The sequence below is a fragment of the Lithobates pipiens genome, unplaced genomic scaffold (assembly GCF_037356315.1).
Source record: "Lithobates pipiens isolate NorthernLeopardFrog02 unplaced genomic scaffold, aLitPip1_a1.2 Scaffold_16, whole genome shotgun sequence".
NCBI lineage: Eukaryota > Metazoa > Chordata > Amphibia > Anura > Ranidae > Lithobates > Lithobates pipiens.
The window spans coordinates 60,554,592-60,569,923 of NW_027507748.1; the positions used below are offsets into that span (position 1 = coordinate 60,554,592).

The following is a 15,332-nucleotide window of genomic DNA, read 5'->3' on the forward strand; positions in this document are numbered from 1 at the left end:
TCGGAATGTCCGACCGTGTGTACAAGGGCTTAGAGGGTAGACATCCATGGGTGTGAAATTCCAGAGTATACATCATACATTCACAAAGGGAGAGAGGAAGAAGGAATGGAAGAAGAAATGTAAGAGAAGTAGGGGAGAAACGGAGAACTGGGTGTGGGTAGGGAGCGTACTGTCTGAACCCAGTATTTGGAAGGTCCTTAGTCAAGAGAAGCCAGTTAGAATGCATGAGGAGTCCAAAAAGAGTATCCAGGTAGACCATGTGGCCATATAGACGTAGAATATGTCATGATGTTGTGCTACCAGTTCCTCCAAACGCTGTATAGAGTGAGCTCATCAATCCACTGCGGTCATGGGGGCATCCACTGATTGCAATGAATGGACTGTCCTAAACGCAATGCAATGGGTCTACTTGAGCTACTTAGGTGTGAACAGAGCCGAAATGACATGATCAGTAGACCCAGATATATAGGCAGCCTAATATATGTAAATCTCAACTTCTCATTTAAAAGTCAATCCTTGCCCCTTCCATCTTTCAAGCCTACTTATTGGTTCTTCAATATAAAGAGGCGTAAGAAGGATTGGGGCTGAGCTCTTAAACTTTATGTATGTTAGACCGTTCTGATTAACCCGATGATTAATCGCCTTTTCATATTGGTTTAAAGGTTTGAGATGGCAGCCAGTGAAATCCCTGGATGTGTTCACATTGATGAATGTGTGTGCAACATTCCTTCTGAATTACTGGATTTCAGTAAAAATTACACGCTGCATGTGAGAGTTGAAACACCTCAAGGAAACATGGAGTTTGGTTCTGTAAACTTTCAGCCAAACCCCGCTGGTAAGCAAACTCACCATAGATTGGGAAATTCCTTGCCAAGAACAGCAATATACAGCAGCCCACCTTAATCTAAACTGGCTCTCAAACTAGTAGAACAACAGTGTTCACGCTGCTCCTGTAACAAGTTTCTCCAGGTGTTGGCCTAGTCATTGCAGACAGGCACATACCCCTAGTGTGGTCATCGACTCGTTTCTCCCTACCAGCACAGTTAGGGCCATGGATAAGGGGGTTTCACTGCTACTCCTGTATGGGACCCAGGCAGTTGGGTGAATTGGATGTGGGCAGGGAGGGTGATTGGCATGGCGGGGAGCAAATACTGGAACTGTTCCCCTATATGGCTCTCTCTGCAGCAGCTGAAAGTAGCCTTCTACTCCTCTCCCTCCTGCTGGCTTTTAGCTGCTGCAGAGAGAGCAATACAGGGGATCAATTCCAGTAATTGCCCCCCCACCACACCGATCATCCTCCCTGTTTACCATACATTTCTCTCTGCTGCCCAAGCCCCCCTGTGTGCCCCCAAACCCCTACAGTGCTGCCAGGTTCCTTCCGCTCCTTCCCACCAGCAACCGCAAGCACACTATAAGATCATTCAGGATGGAGAGTGAGGGAAGGGTCTGGTAAATGTCCCATTTACCAGCCCCTTCCTTTCCTGAATGAACTAAATGAGTGTTCTGTACTGATCATTCAGTGTTTATTCATAACTGAAGCATAGTCGGTTGTTTTTTTTTGGGGGGGGGGGCTGTCAGGTAGGCTGTACGGGGGCTCTGTGGTTTCAAACAGAAGCCCAGAGCACAGTGCCCTCCTCAGGAGAACGGAGCCCTGAATTGTACTCGGCCACCATACCATAAGACCTGTGCATTCCTGCACAATCAGCAGGTGCTGGTTACCATCAATGCATAGACCCAGGTTTGGAGGCTCATCCCATCCAATCCTCTACAAAGCCTCTAGGGCCCAATCCAGCAATCCTTGAGAAAGGCCGATTTCCTCCAAATGAGACACATCCCAGAACCCCTCAACCTGCATGAGTGAGAACCCTTTGTTGACACATTCTTTCTACACCATAATGCAGCCAGCCCTGTTACAGTATAGATCCGTTCAGTCGTATCCAACTCTTAACAATTCTATGGGTGCTATATCATACACACCACGTTTCTGGGTCTTTCCTCAACCCTGCCTAATTGCTCATTCTGGGACTATCCTGCAGAATGTAATGGTCCATGTGCATAGACATCTTGTACACACATGCTGGGGACAGTTGGGACAGTATGAACAGGAGTCAATTAACCCTCCAATATGGCTTAAAGTGGATGTAAACCCTCACATATACCCAGTGAAGTGACTGGCATCAGATACACAAGGAAGAAACAAATCCTCCTACATAGGTTGTACAATGTATATCTGCTGTCTTCAGCTTTCTACACTCTTTTTAGAAAGTGCAGATCATGGTTACAAATCTTGTTTCCTCTTCCAGCAGTAGGTGTGGAGTCTGGGCTTACACTGTGTGCGAGCTGATTGGAAGAAAGGCACCCCCCCCCCCCCCAACATAGGCAGAGGAACAAAGAAACTTGCAGAGCTGCAGTCTGAATAGACCAGCTCTCTGCAAATCTACCTCTTAGTTCCCTCCCCGACACAAATTGCCTGCTGCTTTTATCTCATGTGTCAGAGACCTTGTCGTCAGAGGAACGGAGCAGCAGAAAGACACGGCACTCAGAGCTTTGGAAAGAGATAAGTAAGCACTATACCTAGGTCAGATTTCATGAATGGAGTTTACAACCAATTTAGGAGTGTGGGAGGAGACCAGAGTACCCGGTGAAAAGCCATTTAACCGGTTCCCGACCGGTGCACGCCGATGTATGTCGGCAGAATGGCACGGCTGGACAAATGGGCGTACCTGTATGTCCCTTTAAATTTGCCGCCATGGCATCACATGCGCTGGCCGGGACCGATCGTCGCGGGGATACCTGTAATCGCCCCATGGAGAGGAAGAACAGGGAGATACTAATGTAAACAAGCATCTCCCCGTACTGCTTAGTGACACTGTCACTGATCTCTGCTCCCAATCGGGAGCAGAGATCAGTGACATGTCACACGTAGCCATGCCCCCCACAGTATAGAATCACTCTCCAGGACATACTTGACCCCTACACTGCCCCTTAGTGGTTAACCCCTTCACTGCCAGTGTCATTTACCCAGGAATCAGTGCATTTGTATAGCACTGATTGCTGTATAAATGACAATGGTCCTAAAAATGTCCGATGTGTCCGCCATAATGTCGCAGTCATGATAAAAAAATCACAGGGGTGATCAAATACCACCAAAAGAAAGCTCTATTTGTGGGGAAAAAAAGGATGTCCATTTTGTTTGGGAGCCACGTCGCATGACCGCGCAATTGTCAGTTAAAGCGACGCAGTGCCGAATTATTATTATTATTATTTTTTTTTTTTTAGCTTTACACATAATGACAATAGTTGATATGTTTAGCTCTATTCCATTCCATAATTGTATTGGTGTTTTTGAGCCTGTATTGTAGTACTCAGTAGTGGTCAGTACAGGTCAAAACAAATGCTTATTGAATTTCCTTCTTCCAAATACATGCTGCAAAGATACAATTATTTTAAAGTCCACATTACAGAATAGTGAAGCAGGGCTTACAATACTCCTAAATAATCTTATATATGTTGTCAATTTTACCAGAATGGCCTCCAGCCCCTACTCTTTATTTGGCGCTTGATGATGGGCTTGTTAGAGCCAATATTTCCACTCCAGTACATCCCGTATATGCAAAATATATTTTAGTTCTTCAACACATGAACAGCGGTGAAGAGGTAAGGGGTTTATTATATTTTTTTTTATTTTTTTTTAGGAGATTTCTTTATCATCATGAATAGATATATGCTGCTTCTGTGCTCCCTAAGGTGACTTAAGGAGAAACAATTCCCCAATATTTTCGCCCGCTGCCATATTTGAATAGCTCACCCATGCGCAGATGTGCCAAAGGAAACGGGCAAATAACTGCAGCAAATTTAAATATGCGGAAGGGTTTCCCATGCATGCATACACAGCAATGGTATCTGGAACCCCGATACCTGCGGCATATGAGCGACTGTTCAGATGTGCCACAGGTCTCTTCCTGGTCCCAAAGACCTGCAGCACATCTGCGCACATGTAGAATTCTGTAGCGTGAATTTGCCTGTCAGTAAAGCTGCCTCCTGAGATTTGTGACACGGACATCCCAGGAGGAGGAGGGTGGAAGAGGAGCACTACATCATTCTCGCCGATGCAAGATAACCTTTTTAAAAAGTAGGGAATCCATATTCTATTGTGGGAGAAGCCAGAAGGAAAAAAAGTTTTTTTTATTTTTTATTTAGGTAAAGGTCTACTTAAGTCTGCCATATCCGGCTTGAATTATGGACGATTAATAATGAATTGCATAAAATTTGAGCCAAGGGCGCCCCTTCTTGACACCACCCAGCTTGACGAAAGACGACTAAACAATTGACTTTTTGTCTAAGGATTTAAGGCGGACATAGACAGTTTGAATCTCGCATGGTTCAGCAGGGACCATTCGAGATTTGAACCTTGTGTGGGCAGGCTGATTGTACCCAAGTTGATCGATCCATCAACTTGGGTACAAGCAGCCTGTCGGATTTTTCTACATGTGGTTACTGTCAGAGGCTGTAGCTGCTAGCAATAAGGCCCCTTTCACACTGGGGCGTGAGCGGCGTCGGCGTTAAAACAGCCCTCGGGGCTTTCACACTGGAGACACTTTCAGGTCGGTTTGCAGGCGCTATTTTTAGTGCAATAGCGCCTGCAAAACGACCCAGTGTGAAAGGGGGCTAACCATTGCATTCTGCTGGCTGGGAAAGCTCCCTGTGCGCCCCCCCCCCCCCCCCCGGCAGAATAGAATAGCGCAGCGGGAGGCATTTTCCCATCAAGTGTTGATGGGGGGGGGGTGGGGAATCTAGCGATTTATTTATTTATTTATTTATTTATTTTCTTTCGGTGGAAGGAAAGAAATTCATATCATCTATGACCAGCCTTGCGTTAGTAGATTTCATATTTAAATTAGAAGATGAATGGATTGTTAGTTCATGAACAAGGCACCTTCAATTCCTGCATGACAATAGGATACTGCTACACAAGAGAATATATCTCCTTCTAATGCTACACAAGAGAATATATCTCCTTCTAATGCTACACAAGAGAAATTAGCTCCTTCTATTTTATTTTTATTTATTTTTATTTTTTTTTGGGTATTCGAAGTATTAGAACTTTTGTCAGGTTTGTATTGCAGGCTGTCTAGAGACCCATACACACTATAAGATTTTCTGCTAATTTTTTCCTTCAGATTTACCAAAACCATATAATATGAGGTCAAACCTTAGGAGTTTCAATTTGTATGCAATCAGGCAGGACCTTGTACTACATGGTTTTGGTAAATCTGAAGACAAAAATCAGCAAAAAATCTGATAGTGTGTATGGGGCTTAAGGCTACAGACACTGATCAAATCTCAGCCAGTTCAGCAGGAACCAGCCGAGATTCAAACCGTAAAGGGGAAGGCTGAATGTACCAAGTTAAACGATTGATCAACTTTGGTACAACCAGCCTGCTGGATTCTCTTGCACTTATCGCTAAGGGCTGCTATAGCTGCTAGCGATAATCCCAGTCTTCTCCCAGCAGGAACGGCTTCCCTTAACCCCCCACACCAGGAGCCCATTGCTCGGCAGGAGGTATTTCCCTGTCTACACGGTCTGTGTCGATTGGGGAAATTGTGGCAATTGTTGCAGGAATGAAATTTGCACTGTGTATGGCTAGCCCATACACACGGTCGGAAATTCCGATCGAAAAAGTCAGATAGGATTATGTTGTCGGAAAATCTGATCCTGTGTGGGCTCTATCAGATTTTTTCTTTCGGAATCTCAGACGGAAAAAGTTTGAGAGCTGGATCTAAAATTTTCCGACAACAAAATCCGATCAGACTTTTTCCGATCGTGTGTAGAGAATTCCGACGCACAAAGTGGCATACATGCTCGGAAAAAATTTGGAGACGAAAGCTATTGGCTACTGGCCTCTACATAGTCCCGTCGTACGTGTATAACGTCACCTCGTTCCAAACTATCATATTTTCCTACAACTTTGTGCGACCGTGTGTATGCAAGGCAAGTTTCTGCCAAAATCCGTTGGAAAAAATCTGACGGATTTTGTGGTCGGAATGTCCCCCCGTGTATATGGGGCATGAGAGATAATTACCATCTGTATTCGTTCTACGAACCATTGCTACCAGGAACATACATCCTGTTCAGTTTGTCTGCTTCTGTTGGAAGAGAGATGTGGATTAGAAACATTTGGGAACCATGAAGGATCCCTTTATGAAGGCAATGGGGGTTATTTATGAAAGGTAGATCCACTTTGTACTACAAATGCAAACTGCACTTGACATTGCACTGAAAGTGCACTTGAAAGTGCAGTCGCTGTAAATCTGAGGGGAACATGCAAGATAAATAAAAAACAGCATTTTAGCTTGAACATCATTGGATGATAAAATCAGCAGAGCTTCCACTAATTTCAGATCCACCCCTCAGATTTACAGCGACTGCAGTTTCAGTGCAATTTCAAGTGCAGTTTGCACTTTTAGTGCAAAGTGGCTTTGCCTTTTGTAAATAAACCCCAATGTGTCATCCTCCTGGATACAAAATGATTTATTGAGACAAGGATGATGGGCTGACGAAAGATGTTTCTGATCTAACGGGGCCTTGAAAAAATATTCATACACCTTGAAATTTTTAACATTGTGTCATGTTGCCATCAAAAATATAAATGTGTTTTATTGGGATTTTATGTGATAGACCAACACAAACTGGCACATAATTGTGAAGTGGTAGGAAAATAATAAATGGTTTTCCAAATTTTTACAAATATATGAAAATTGTGCTGTGCATTTGTATTCAGCCCCCCTGAGTCAATACTTTGTAGAACCTCCTTTCACTGCAATTGCAGCTGCAAATCTTCTGGGGATATCTCTACCAGCTTTGCACATCTAGAGAGTGACATTTTTGCCCTTTGCAAAATAGATCAAACTCTATCAGATTGGATGGAGAGCGTCTGTGAACAGCAATTTTAAAGTCTTGCCACAGATTCTCAATTGGATTTAGATCTGGACTTTCACTGGGCCATTCTAACACATGAATATGCTTTGATCTAAACCATTCCATTGTAGCTCTGACTGTATGTTTAAGGTCGTTGTCCTGCTGGAATGTGACCCTCCACCCCAGTCACAAATCTTTTGCAGACTCAAACAGATTCTCTTCTAAGATTGCCTTGTGTTTGGATCCATCTATCTTTCCATCGACCAGCTTCCGTGTCCCTGCTGAAGAAAAGCATCCCCACAACATGATGCTGCCACCATCATGTTTCACAGTGGGGATGGTGTGTTCAGGGTGATGTGCAGTGTTAGTTTTCTGACACATAGCGCTTTGCTTTTAGGCCAAACAGTTAAATTTTGGTCTCATCTGACCAAGCACCTTCTTCCGCATGTTTGCTGTCCCCCAAATGGCTTACTTATGACTTTCTTTCACACTGGGTTTCTTCTTGCCACTGTTGCATAAATGCCAGGTTTGTGGAGTGCACAACTAATAGTTCTCCTGGGGTGAATCTGTCCAACCTGAGCTGTGGATCTCTGCAGCTCCTCCAGAGTTACCATGGGCCTCTTGGCTGCTTCTCTGATGAATGCACTCCTTGCCCGGCCTGTCAGTTTAGGTGGATGCCATGTCTTGGTAGGTTTGCAGTTGTGCCATACTCTTTGCATTTCTGGATGATGGATTGAACAGTGCTTCGTAAGATGCTCAAAGCTTGGGGTATTTTTTATAACCCAACCCTGCTTTAAACTTCTTCATAACTTTATCCCTGACCTGTCTGGTGTGTTCCTTGGCCTTCATGATGCTGTTTGATCATTAAGGTTCTCTAACAAACCTCTGAGGGCTCCACAGAACATACTGAGATTAACATACACACAGGTGGACTCTATTAGGGGACTTCTGAAGGCAATTGGTTCCACTAGATTTTAGTTAGGGGTATCAGAGTAAAGGGGGCTGAATACAAATGCGACACTTTTTACATATTTATTTCTATAACATTTTGAAAACCATTTATCATTTTCCTTCCACTTCACAATTATGTGCTATTTTGTGTTGTTCTATCACATAAAATCTCAATAAAATATATTTACGTTTTTGGTTGTAACATGACAAAATGTGAAAAATTTTAAGGGGTATGAATACTTTATCAAGGCACTGTATATATGAATGGGGCCATGCGTGTAATCCCTACAGCACCCAATGTTCGTGCTAATGACTTATGTATGGGGTGGGAGCAACACATTACTTACAAAATTGGTTATTGATTGCCAGGACCTTCTTTGTGTTTTAGAAGAAAATAAGACCCTCGCTGAGCTCTTCTCAGATACTGTATAGCGAACTTCATGATGATGTGATGTATTGCCTGAGGGCTCAGATCTATGATTTGCAGGCGAGAAAATACAGTCCCTTTAGTGCAGCAAGGTGTTTCAAAAAGCCAAAAGGTAAGTTGTGTGTAACATGGCAAAAGGAAAACACTTAAAGTGGAACTCCTGTTAAACTTTCTGCGGTATTAAAGCGTTCGGTCTCAGAGTTTTAAGATTTGATTGCACAGTTGTGTTTTGTGCCAGAGCTCTGACTTTAGATATTACAACTGTTTTCTTGAAGTGTGTGTTTTAAAAAAATAAAAATAAAAAAATTATTTTTAGGTATTGAATATAGTAAAACGCGGTTAGCCGCTTAATGCCAGTGTAGCACATGCTGTATATGCGATGTGGATGGGCCTTAATGCCACCAACAAGTATGTAGTGTAAGAGCCTGCTTGGTTGGATAAAAATCGATTGGATCGTTTTTATTTCTTATACACAGTTTTGATAAATTAAAAATTGATTGTATGACTGGATAGAATGTAGCATGTATGGTGACCATAGTCCATGTTTTACACACAATACCCAATAATAATGTACTGAATCCTCAGAGAACCTGTATTTACCGATGAAGCATTAATGACAGTCAACATTTTTATAGCTTCTTTATAAATATCACTGTATTTAAAACTGAATTTCATGTATGGAATATTTTACATACTTGCATTAATCCAAGCTGTACCAATGTAGTTACCATATTTATTGACATATAACATGTGACTGCGTATAACACGCACCCCAATTTAAGAGGGAAGTTTCAGGAAAATAAACCACTTTGAAGCAAAATAATGGTCAGTGAGCATTAATGCAGGCTTATCTGTGCCCATCTGCAGCTTCAGTGCTGCTTGATCTGTGCCCATCTGCAGCTTTAGTGCCACCTGAACTGTGCCCATCTGCAGCCTGAACTGTGCCCATCTACAGCCTGAACTGTGCCCATCTACAGCCTGATCTGCGCCCATCTCCCTCATCAATGCAGCTCACCATCTCTCATAGGAAATCACCAAGCAGTCATCTGTTTACTCGGCTCTCAGTGGGCAGTCACATACACAGTCCCGCCTCCGCCATCGGCATTGGACCAGCTCCTGTGATGGACAGAACACTGGTCCAATGCCGGTGGCAGGACTGTGTGTGAGACGTGCGAGCCGAATGGAGAGGAGATGACGGCTCGGTGAATCCCGGCAGCACTCCTCCCCCCTCCTTCCCCTCCGAAGTACGCTGTCAGCGTATAACACGCCCCCTGCAATTTCCCCTCTATTTTCAGGGGGAAAAAGTGTGCGTTATAAGCCGATAAATACGGTATGTAGGTACCATACCTGTGGGAAATCACTGCTACTATACTCATCTCCACTATCTGCCCAGTCCCGTGCTGAGTGACTGTCCTGTTGCATTGCAAAAACAAGGGGTTGCTCGCTCAGCACGGGCCCCATTCAGAGAACACTTTTGCATTTTTCTCAATTCAAAGCAAAATCAAACTTTTAATAGGAAAAAAAAATTTTCAGGCGCTTTTGTCATAATATGCATTTGCACATTATGACAGTGTGATGTCTGCAATCTGTGTCATCAATCCATCGCTGGTGCGTCTTCATCTGCTCCGATCAGGAGTCTTCAGCAGTCTTGATTGTGCAAGGATGACGCATAAGCATGGGCGTTCAGTCATCCTAAGACCCAGCAGGTTTTCCTGGCATCTGTAAAATGCCACAATTGTACACTGGGCTACGCATGTGCAGCTTTCAGTGTACAATTTGTAATAATTTGCTAGCAGACGGGGGAAAGATTTTATGGCAAACAGGAAATATAAAATCTTTTCTACCATAAATATTGGTCTGCTAGCAGTTTTTTTTTTTTTTTTTTTTTTTTTTCCACCTTTCAGGGTTAGTTCCGCTGTAATAAAAAAATAAATAAAATAAAAAATCCCAGAAAAAAATAAATAAAAAAAAGCAGCCTTTATCCCAATATTCGCCTTGTCCCAGTGCACAGAAGGTCTTCTTAGGCTCAGGTAGCAAATGCCCAGCCTCATTTATCCTACTACAGTACCTGTGTGTCCAGGGTGTGAAGAAACCGCCATGAGGCCACCCTGGACATGCAGGAGAATTCTGCATATAATGAAAAGAGCACCATAACTGCTTGCAAAAATTTACTTCAGCAGCAGTGCGACCCACTCCATATGTTTGAGTGGGCCGATTTAAATATTGTAAATATCCTCTCGCCTACAGTATAAAAATTACATAAATGTTTTTTTCTTTATATTTGTATAAAAAAAAAGTAATGGTGATTGATGGACCATCCGCTTCGCTATACAGTAGCAGAATAAACGGTAAGTACAATATGTTTGCATATAAATAACCTGATTGATTTGGTTTATATCTCGCTTCACAGTACTTCCAGAGAATTTACGAGTGGAAGGAATAAACACAATCTACCTGCTAAAATGGGACTGGGACTATCAAAAAAACCCGAATGTGACATTTTCAGTGCAAAAAAGGTATGTACAACCCAACCAATGTTAATTTTTATAATCCCTTAAAGCCTCACTCTCAAAATTCAGTTTGTTTTCTTCTGAAAAGGTCCTTCAGGTGGTTAATAAAAAAAAAAAAATTCAGCTCAGGCTGTAATACTCGCCTCGTTTTCTGTGCTGCCCCCTGCAGTGATTCCTTTCCACAACTAGATGTCCTCAGTCTTCATAGTGTGGGGTTGATTTGCTAAAACTGGAGAGTACAAAATCTGGTGCAGCTCTGGTAGCCAATCGGCTTCTAAAGCCTAGTGCACACCTCTGTTTTTTGTTTGACAGCTCAGGTCAGAGCCACTGTACAATGTTAGTACAGCACTCTCCCCTGCTGTGCTATTGTTTTCTGACAGGGGGTGCCCCCTACCCGCCAGAACACTTCAGGCAGCTCTCTCAGCCATTGGCCGGTGTCGGACTGGCTGTTATACACACGAGACGAATGTCGGCTGATTTCTATTGAACCGGCCTACATTTGGTCTGTGTGTACTAGGCTTAAAGGGGTTGCAAACCCTCATGTTTTTTCACCTTAATGCTTCTGTCATTGGCTCCCCAGCCCCCCGTTTCACTCACCTGAGCCCTGTATTTCCCTCGCCGGAGACGCTCTCTTCCCCTCTGCCTGTTGTCTTGGCTCTTAATTGGATAGATTGATAGCAGTACAGCTATTGGCTCCCGCTACTGTCAATCAAATCCAATGATGCAGGGGGGCGGGGCCAAGTGCGGCCTTTTTCCGTCTATGGTTGCAAATGCTGGACTCGGGAGCGCGCGCCCGAAAAGTAAACCCCCCCCCCCCCCGGAGAGCGCTTCTCCCAGGGAGTTATACGATGGGGACTAACAGTCTTTAGATGTCTTCAGTGTTCACTGTGTTTTCTCAGTCTTCCCAACATCAATCATCCCGGGGGACTGAGGACATACTGTGAGTGTAATGATGCAGTGATCAGTGCTGATGTGATTACATCTGAAACTACAGGGTCACTACAAACATCTGAGAAAGGCAGTGATCCAGTCATACAAACTTGGAAATAGATCTCGGGCTGTTATTTACACAAAGGGCCTATTATAATACCAACTTTGCTGTGTGTACCAGCAAACATTTCCCTTTTTTATGCAGTTTTAAAAACTCAACCCCAGCAGCAGATGGAAATGGATATCTTTAGCAACATTAAATCTGATGTTTAATCTGTTTTTATGTAATGAGGAATGTAACCGAGGGAGCTGGAACCGACAAATGTGGGTGGGGATGAATAAGGAATTATAACTGGGAGATCTCACTATTGGCGTATACAAGACACATAAGAAGCCAGATACTAATTGTCCATCAGGTTCAACCTATAACTTTTTTTTTTTTTTATTATTATTACACATTTAAACTACTTTTTCTTTTTCCTCCATTTTTTTAAAGCTCCTATTTTCGGAATATTTGGAGTATACAGGAAGGATGTGAAAATATCACCACATCGGAGTGCAATGTGTCCAGCTTATCTTTCTATGTGAGATCAAAGTTGCTTGTTTCAGTTTACAATGCCAAAACAGATGAACACAACTCCAGCATGGTCGCTTTTTCTCCCGAGGAAGAGAGTAAGTTGCCATAAATATACCTGTAAAGCATTTCTCTGGGAAATGTGCTTGTGCTTTGTGTATCACATTTAACCAATCTTAGGGGTCTATGTGCTTTTTTTATGGCTCTTTAGGATCGCAAACAGAGATGAACTCCGGTTCGGACCAAAACCGGAAAGGAAGCCATCGCCCAGGCTTCAGCTTCAAAATCTAAGTTCAGTCTTTCCTTTTGGCATAAGACTTGTCTCACAAATCTCACCAAATATCTCCCAAAGCCCTCTTCCCAATGAGAGGGTGTCCTCATTTCAAAGAATGGGCGGACATCTGTTATAGTTTGCCTGTCTGTGGGTCACAGATATGTGAATTCAATCAGTGGTACCAAATAGAGTTCAAAACTTTACCCCCTCACTGCTTTCCGCTTTCAAATCAGCCAAAATCTGCCCAAGGACAGTCTGATTTGCAGAATGCCTCGAACCTTCTTGTCCCAGGGAGTAGTTGAGACAGTAGGTTACCAAAACACAACAGGGGTATTTGCCTTATCTTGGAACTAAAATCCCTAAACAAATACCTTCAAATTCCAAAATTTTGCATGGAATCCACAAGGTCAGTTATTGTTCCTCAGAAACAAGTGGAATACCTGCCATTCATAGACTTTAAGGATGCCTACCTGCATATTCCCATTTATCCACCTCATCTGTGCTTTCCACACTTTGCAGTAGGAGACCGCACCTTCCAGTTGCATATGGGTTTTTCTTTTGCTCCCAGAGTATTCACAAAGGTCCTTGCACCTCTTCTTGCCTTTCTAAGAAATAAGAACATCCGGGTCACAGGTTATTTAGATCTTCTTCTTCTTCTTCTTCTTCTTCTTCTTCTTTAGAACTTCTCTCCCTTCCAACTATGCTCAAATATCCACAGGACAATCCATATGCTTCAAGATTTTGGTTGGATGATCGGCTTTCAGAAATTTTCTCTTTCAACATCTCTTTGCCTGGAATACTTGGGAATAATTCTGGACACAGCCTAAGGAAAAGTTTTTCTTCCAGAGAAAATACTGCTCTCTGTCTCTCAGAACTCAACTCGGGACTTGAGATCAGAGACACCACCCGTTGTGAGATCCTTCATGAGATTTCTGGGTCTTATGGTGGCTTCCTTCAAGGTTGTCCCATTTACCGAATTTCAAGACCTCTCCAGCACAACATCTTGTTAGCATGGAAAATGCATTCCTCTTCTCTTTATCTACACATTCTCCTATCCAAGAATCAAGGAATTCCCTAGCTTGGTGGCTCTACAAAACAGCCTTGACCATGAAGAAATTGTTTTTGCCATATCACTGAAAAGTAATAGGGACAGATGCCAGTCTTTCAGGCTGGGTAGGAGTGGTCCAATCCCTAACAGTTCAGGTAACATGGTCATTGGAGGAAGCCCGCCTCTCCATCAACATTCTGGTGCTCAGAGCGATAAGGATGGCTCTGTGCCACTGGACTGCCCTTCTGCAGGGACACCTATTTGGGGTACAATGGAACAGCACCACAACAGTGGCCTACATCAGTCACCAAGGGGGTACCAGAAGTAAGGCAGCCTTGAAGGCAGCAAGCCTGATCATTCCATAAAAAGAAGAGAAAGAAACGCCACTAAGTGTAGTATTGAATTCAATTTGTTATAGCCCCCATATTGAGTTACTCACAAGAGGTAGGTATAATACAGGCTCTTCATTAAGGTAATGGTAGGGGGGTCTGTCTGTGTGCTCCTTGTGTGCTGAGTAGACTGAATGTCTCACGCTGTGGAGAAATGGAGCTTGTGAATGGAGGAAATCCTCTGAAGCCCTAGGTGTTCCAGGATCCAGAATGGACCGCAGGATGGATCGCAGCGTAGCGGGGATGGTACGGTGGCAACTTGAGTGGAAGGACATAACCTGTTTACATGTGGCCGCTACTTCCTGCTCCATAACTATAAACACCCGGCTTCACGTTCTATCTTTAGCTTAACAAAGGAGTGTGCATGCTCATACACAGCACAGCGCATGCTCCGAAACTTGTCGAACAGCTTCCTGGGACCTGTGATGTCAGCACCCCTCGTACCATCTGCACTGGGATCCATGCTGCGGTCCATTCTGGATCCTGGGAACAGCTAGAGGGCTTAAGAGTATTTCATCCATTCACAAGCTTTGTTTCCCAAAAGTGTGAGACACCCAGTCTACTCAGCGCACGAGGAGCACACAGACAGACCCCCCCCCCCCGCATTACCTTAATGAAGAGCCTGTATTATACCTACGTTAAGTGAGTAACCCAATACAGGGGCTATAATAAATTGTACTCAATACTACACTTAGTGGCGCTACTTTCTCTTCTTTTTATCGCTTTACTACAGAGTGGGCTACACTCTGGATCAGTAGCTGACACAAGTATATGGACTTCCACCATGAGACTTTCTCAAAAACTTTTAAACAAAAATAAGAACTTTTTTTGATGTATGTTTGTGTGTTTGCCGTTGCGCCTACTACCCAGTTTAATTGTTACTGATCATTCCATAGACAGAGAAACACTGTCAAGTGATCTCTGCTGTCCACATCCCAGGCTTAAACAAATGGAAGGTGATTTACCCCAGCCATCATTGCCTGGACCAAGGGGAATGGTGCCCTTCACCTGACATCTTCAATCTGATATGTCCGAGATGGGGGAACCATAACGTGGATATCCTAGACAGATTCAACAACAAGTTACCTCTGTTTGGGGCTTGGAGCCTCAAGCACTGGCATTGGATTCTTTGATAATTCTCTGGTCTCAGTTCAGGCTAATTTATGCCTTTTCTTCGGTGCGAAAACTGACTTACCTGCTCTGAAAAATGGAGCAAGAAAAGTAACTGGTGATTCTCATTGCACCAAACTGACCCAGAAGAAGTTGGTACACAGACCTCTAGGCGATGACCCATGGCCTCTTCCTACCAG

At 43.5% G+C, this 15,332-nt stretch overlaps 1 protein-coding gene across 2 annotated transcripts in view; it reads left to right on the plus strand.

The window, feature by feature from the left end:
• LOC143981830 (interferon alpha/beta receptor 1-like) overlaps positions 1–15,332 on the plus strand; it is a 71,166-nt gene that overhangs the window by 28,581 nt on the left and 27,253 nt on the right. Inside the window, exons 3-7 of one of the 2 annotated variants that reach the window (XM_077479955.1) lie at positions 663–835; positions 3,527–3,657; positions 8,259–8,409; positions 10,708–10,813; positions 12,234–12,409. In XM_077479955.1, coding sequence (XP_077336081.1) covers positions 663–835; positions 3,527–3,657; positions 8,259–8,409; positions 10,708–10,813; positions 12,234–12,409 — 737 coding nt within the window. The remainder of the gene's footprint in view (positions 1–662; positions 836–3,526; positions 3,658–8,258; positions 8,410–10,707; positions 10,814–12,233; positions 12,410–15,332) is intronic. The other variant, XM_077479956.1, reaches the window with a different exon arrangement.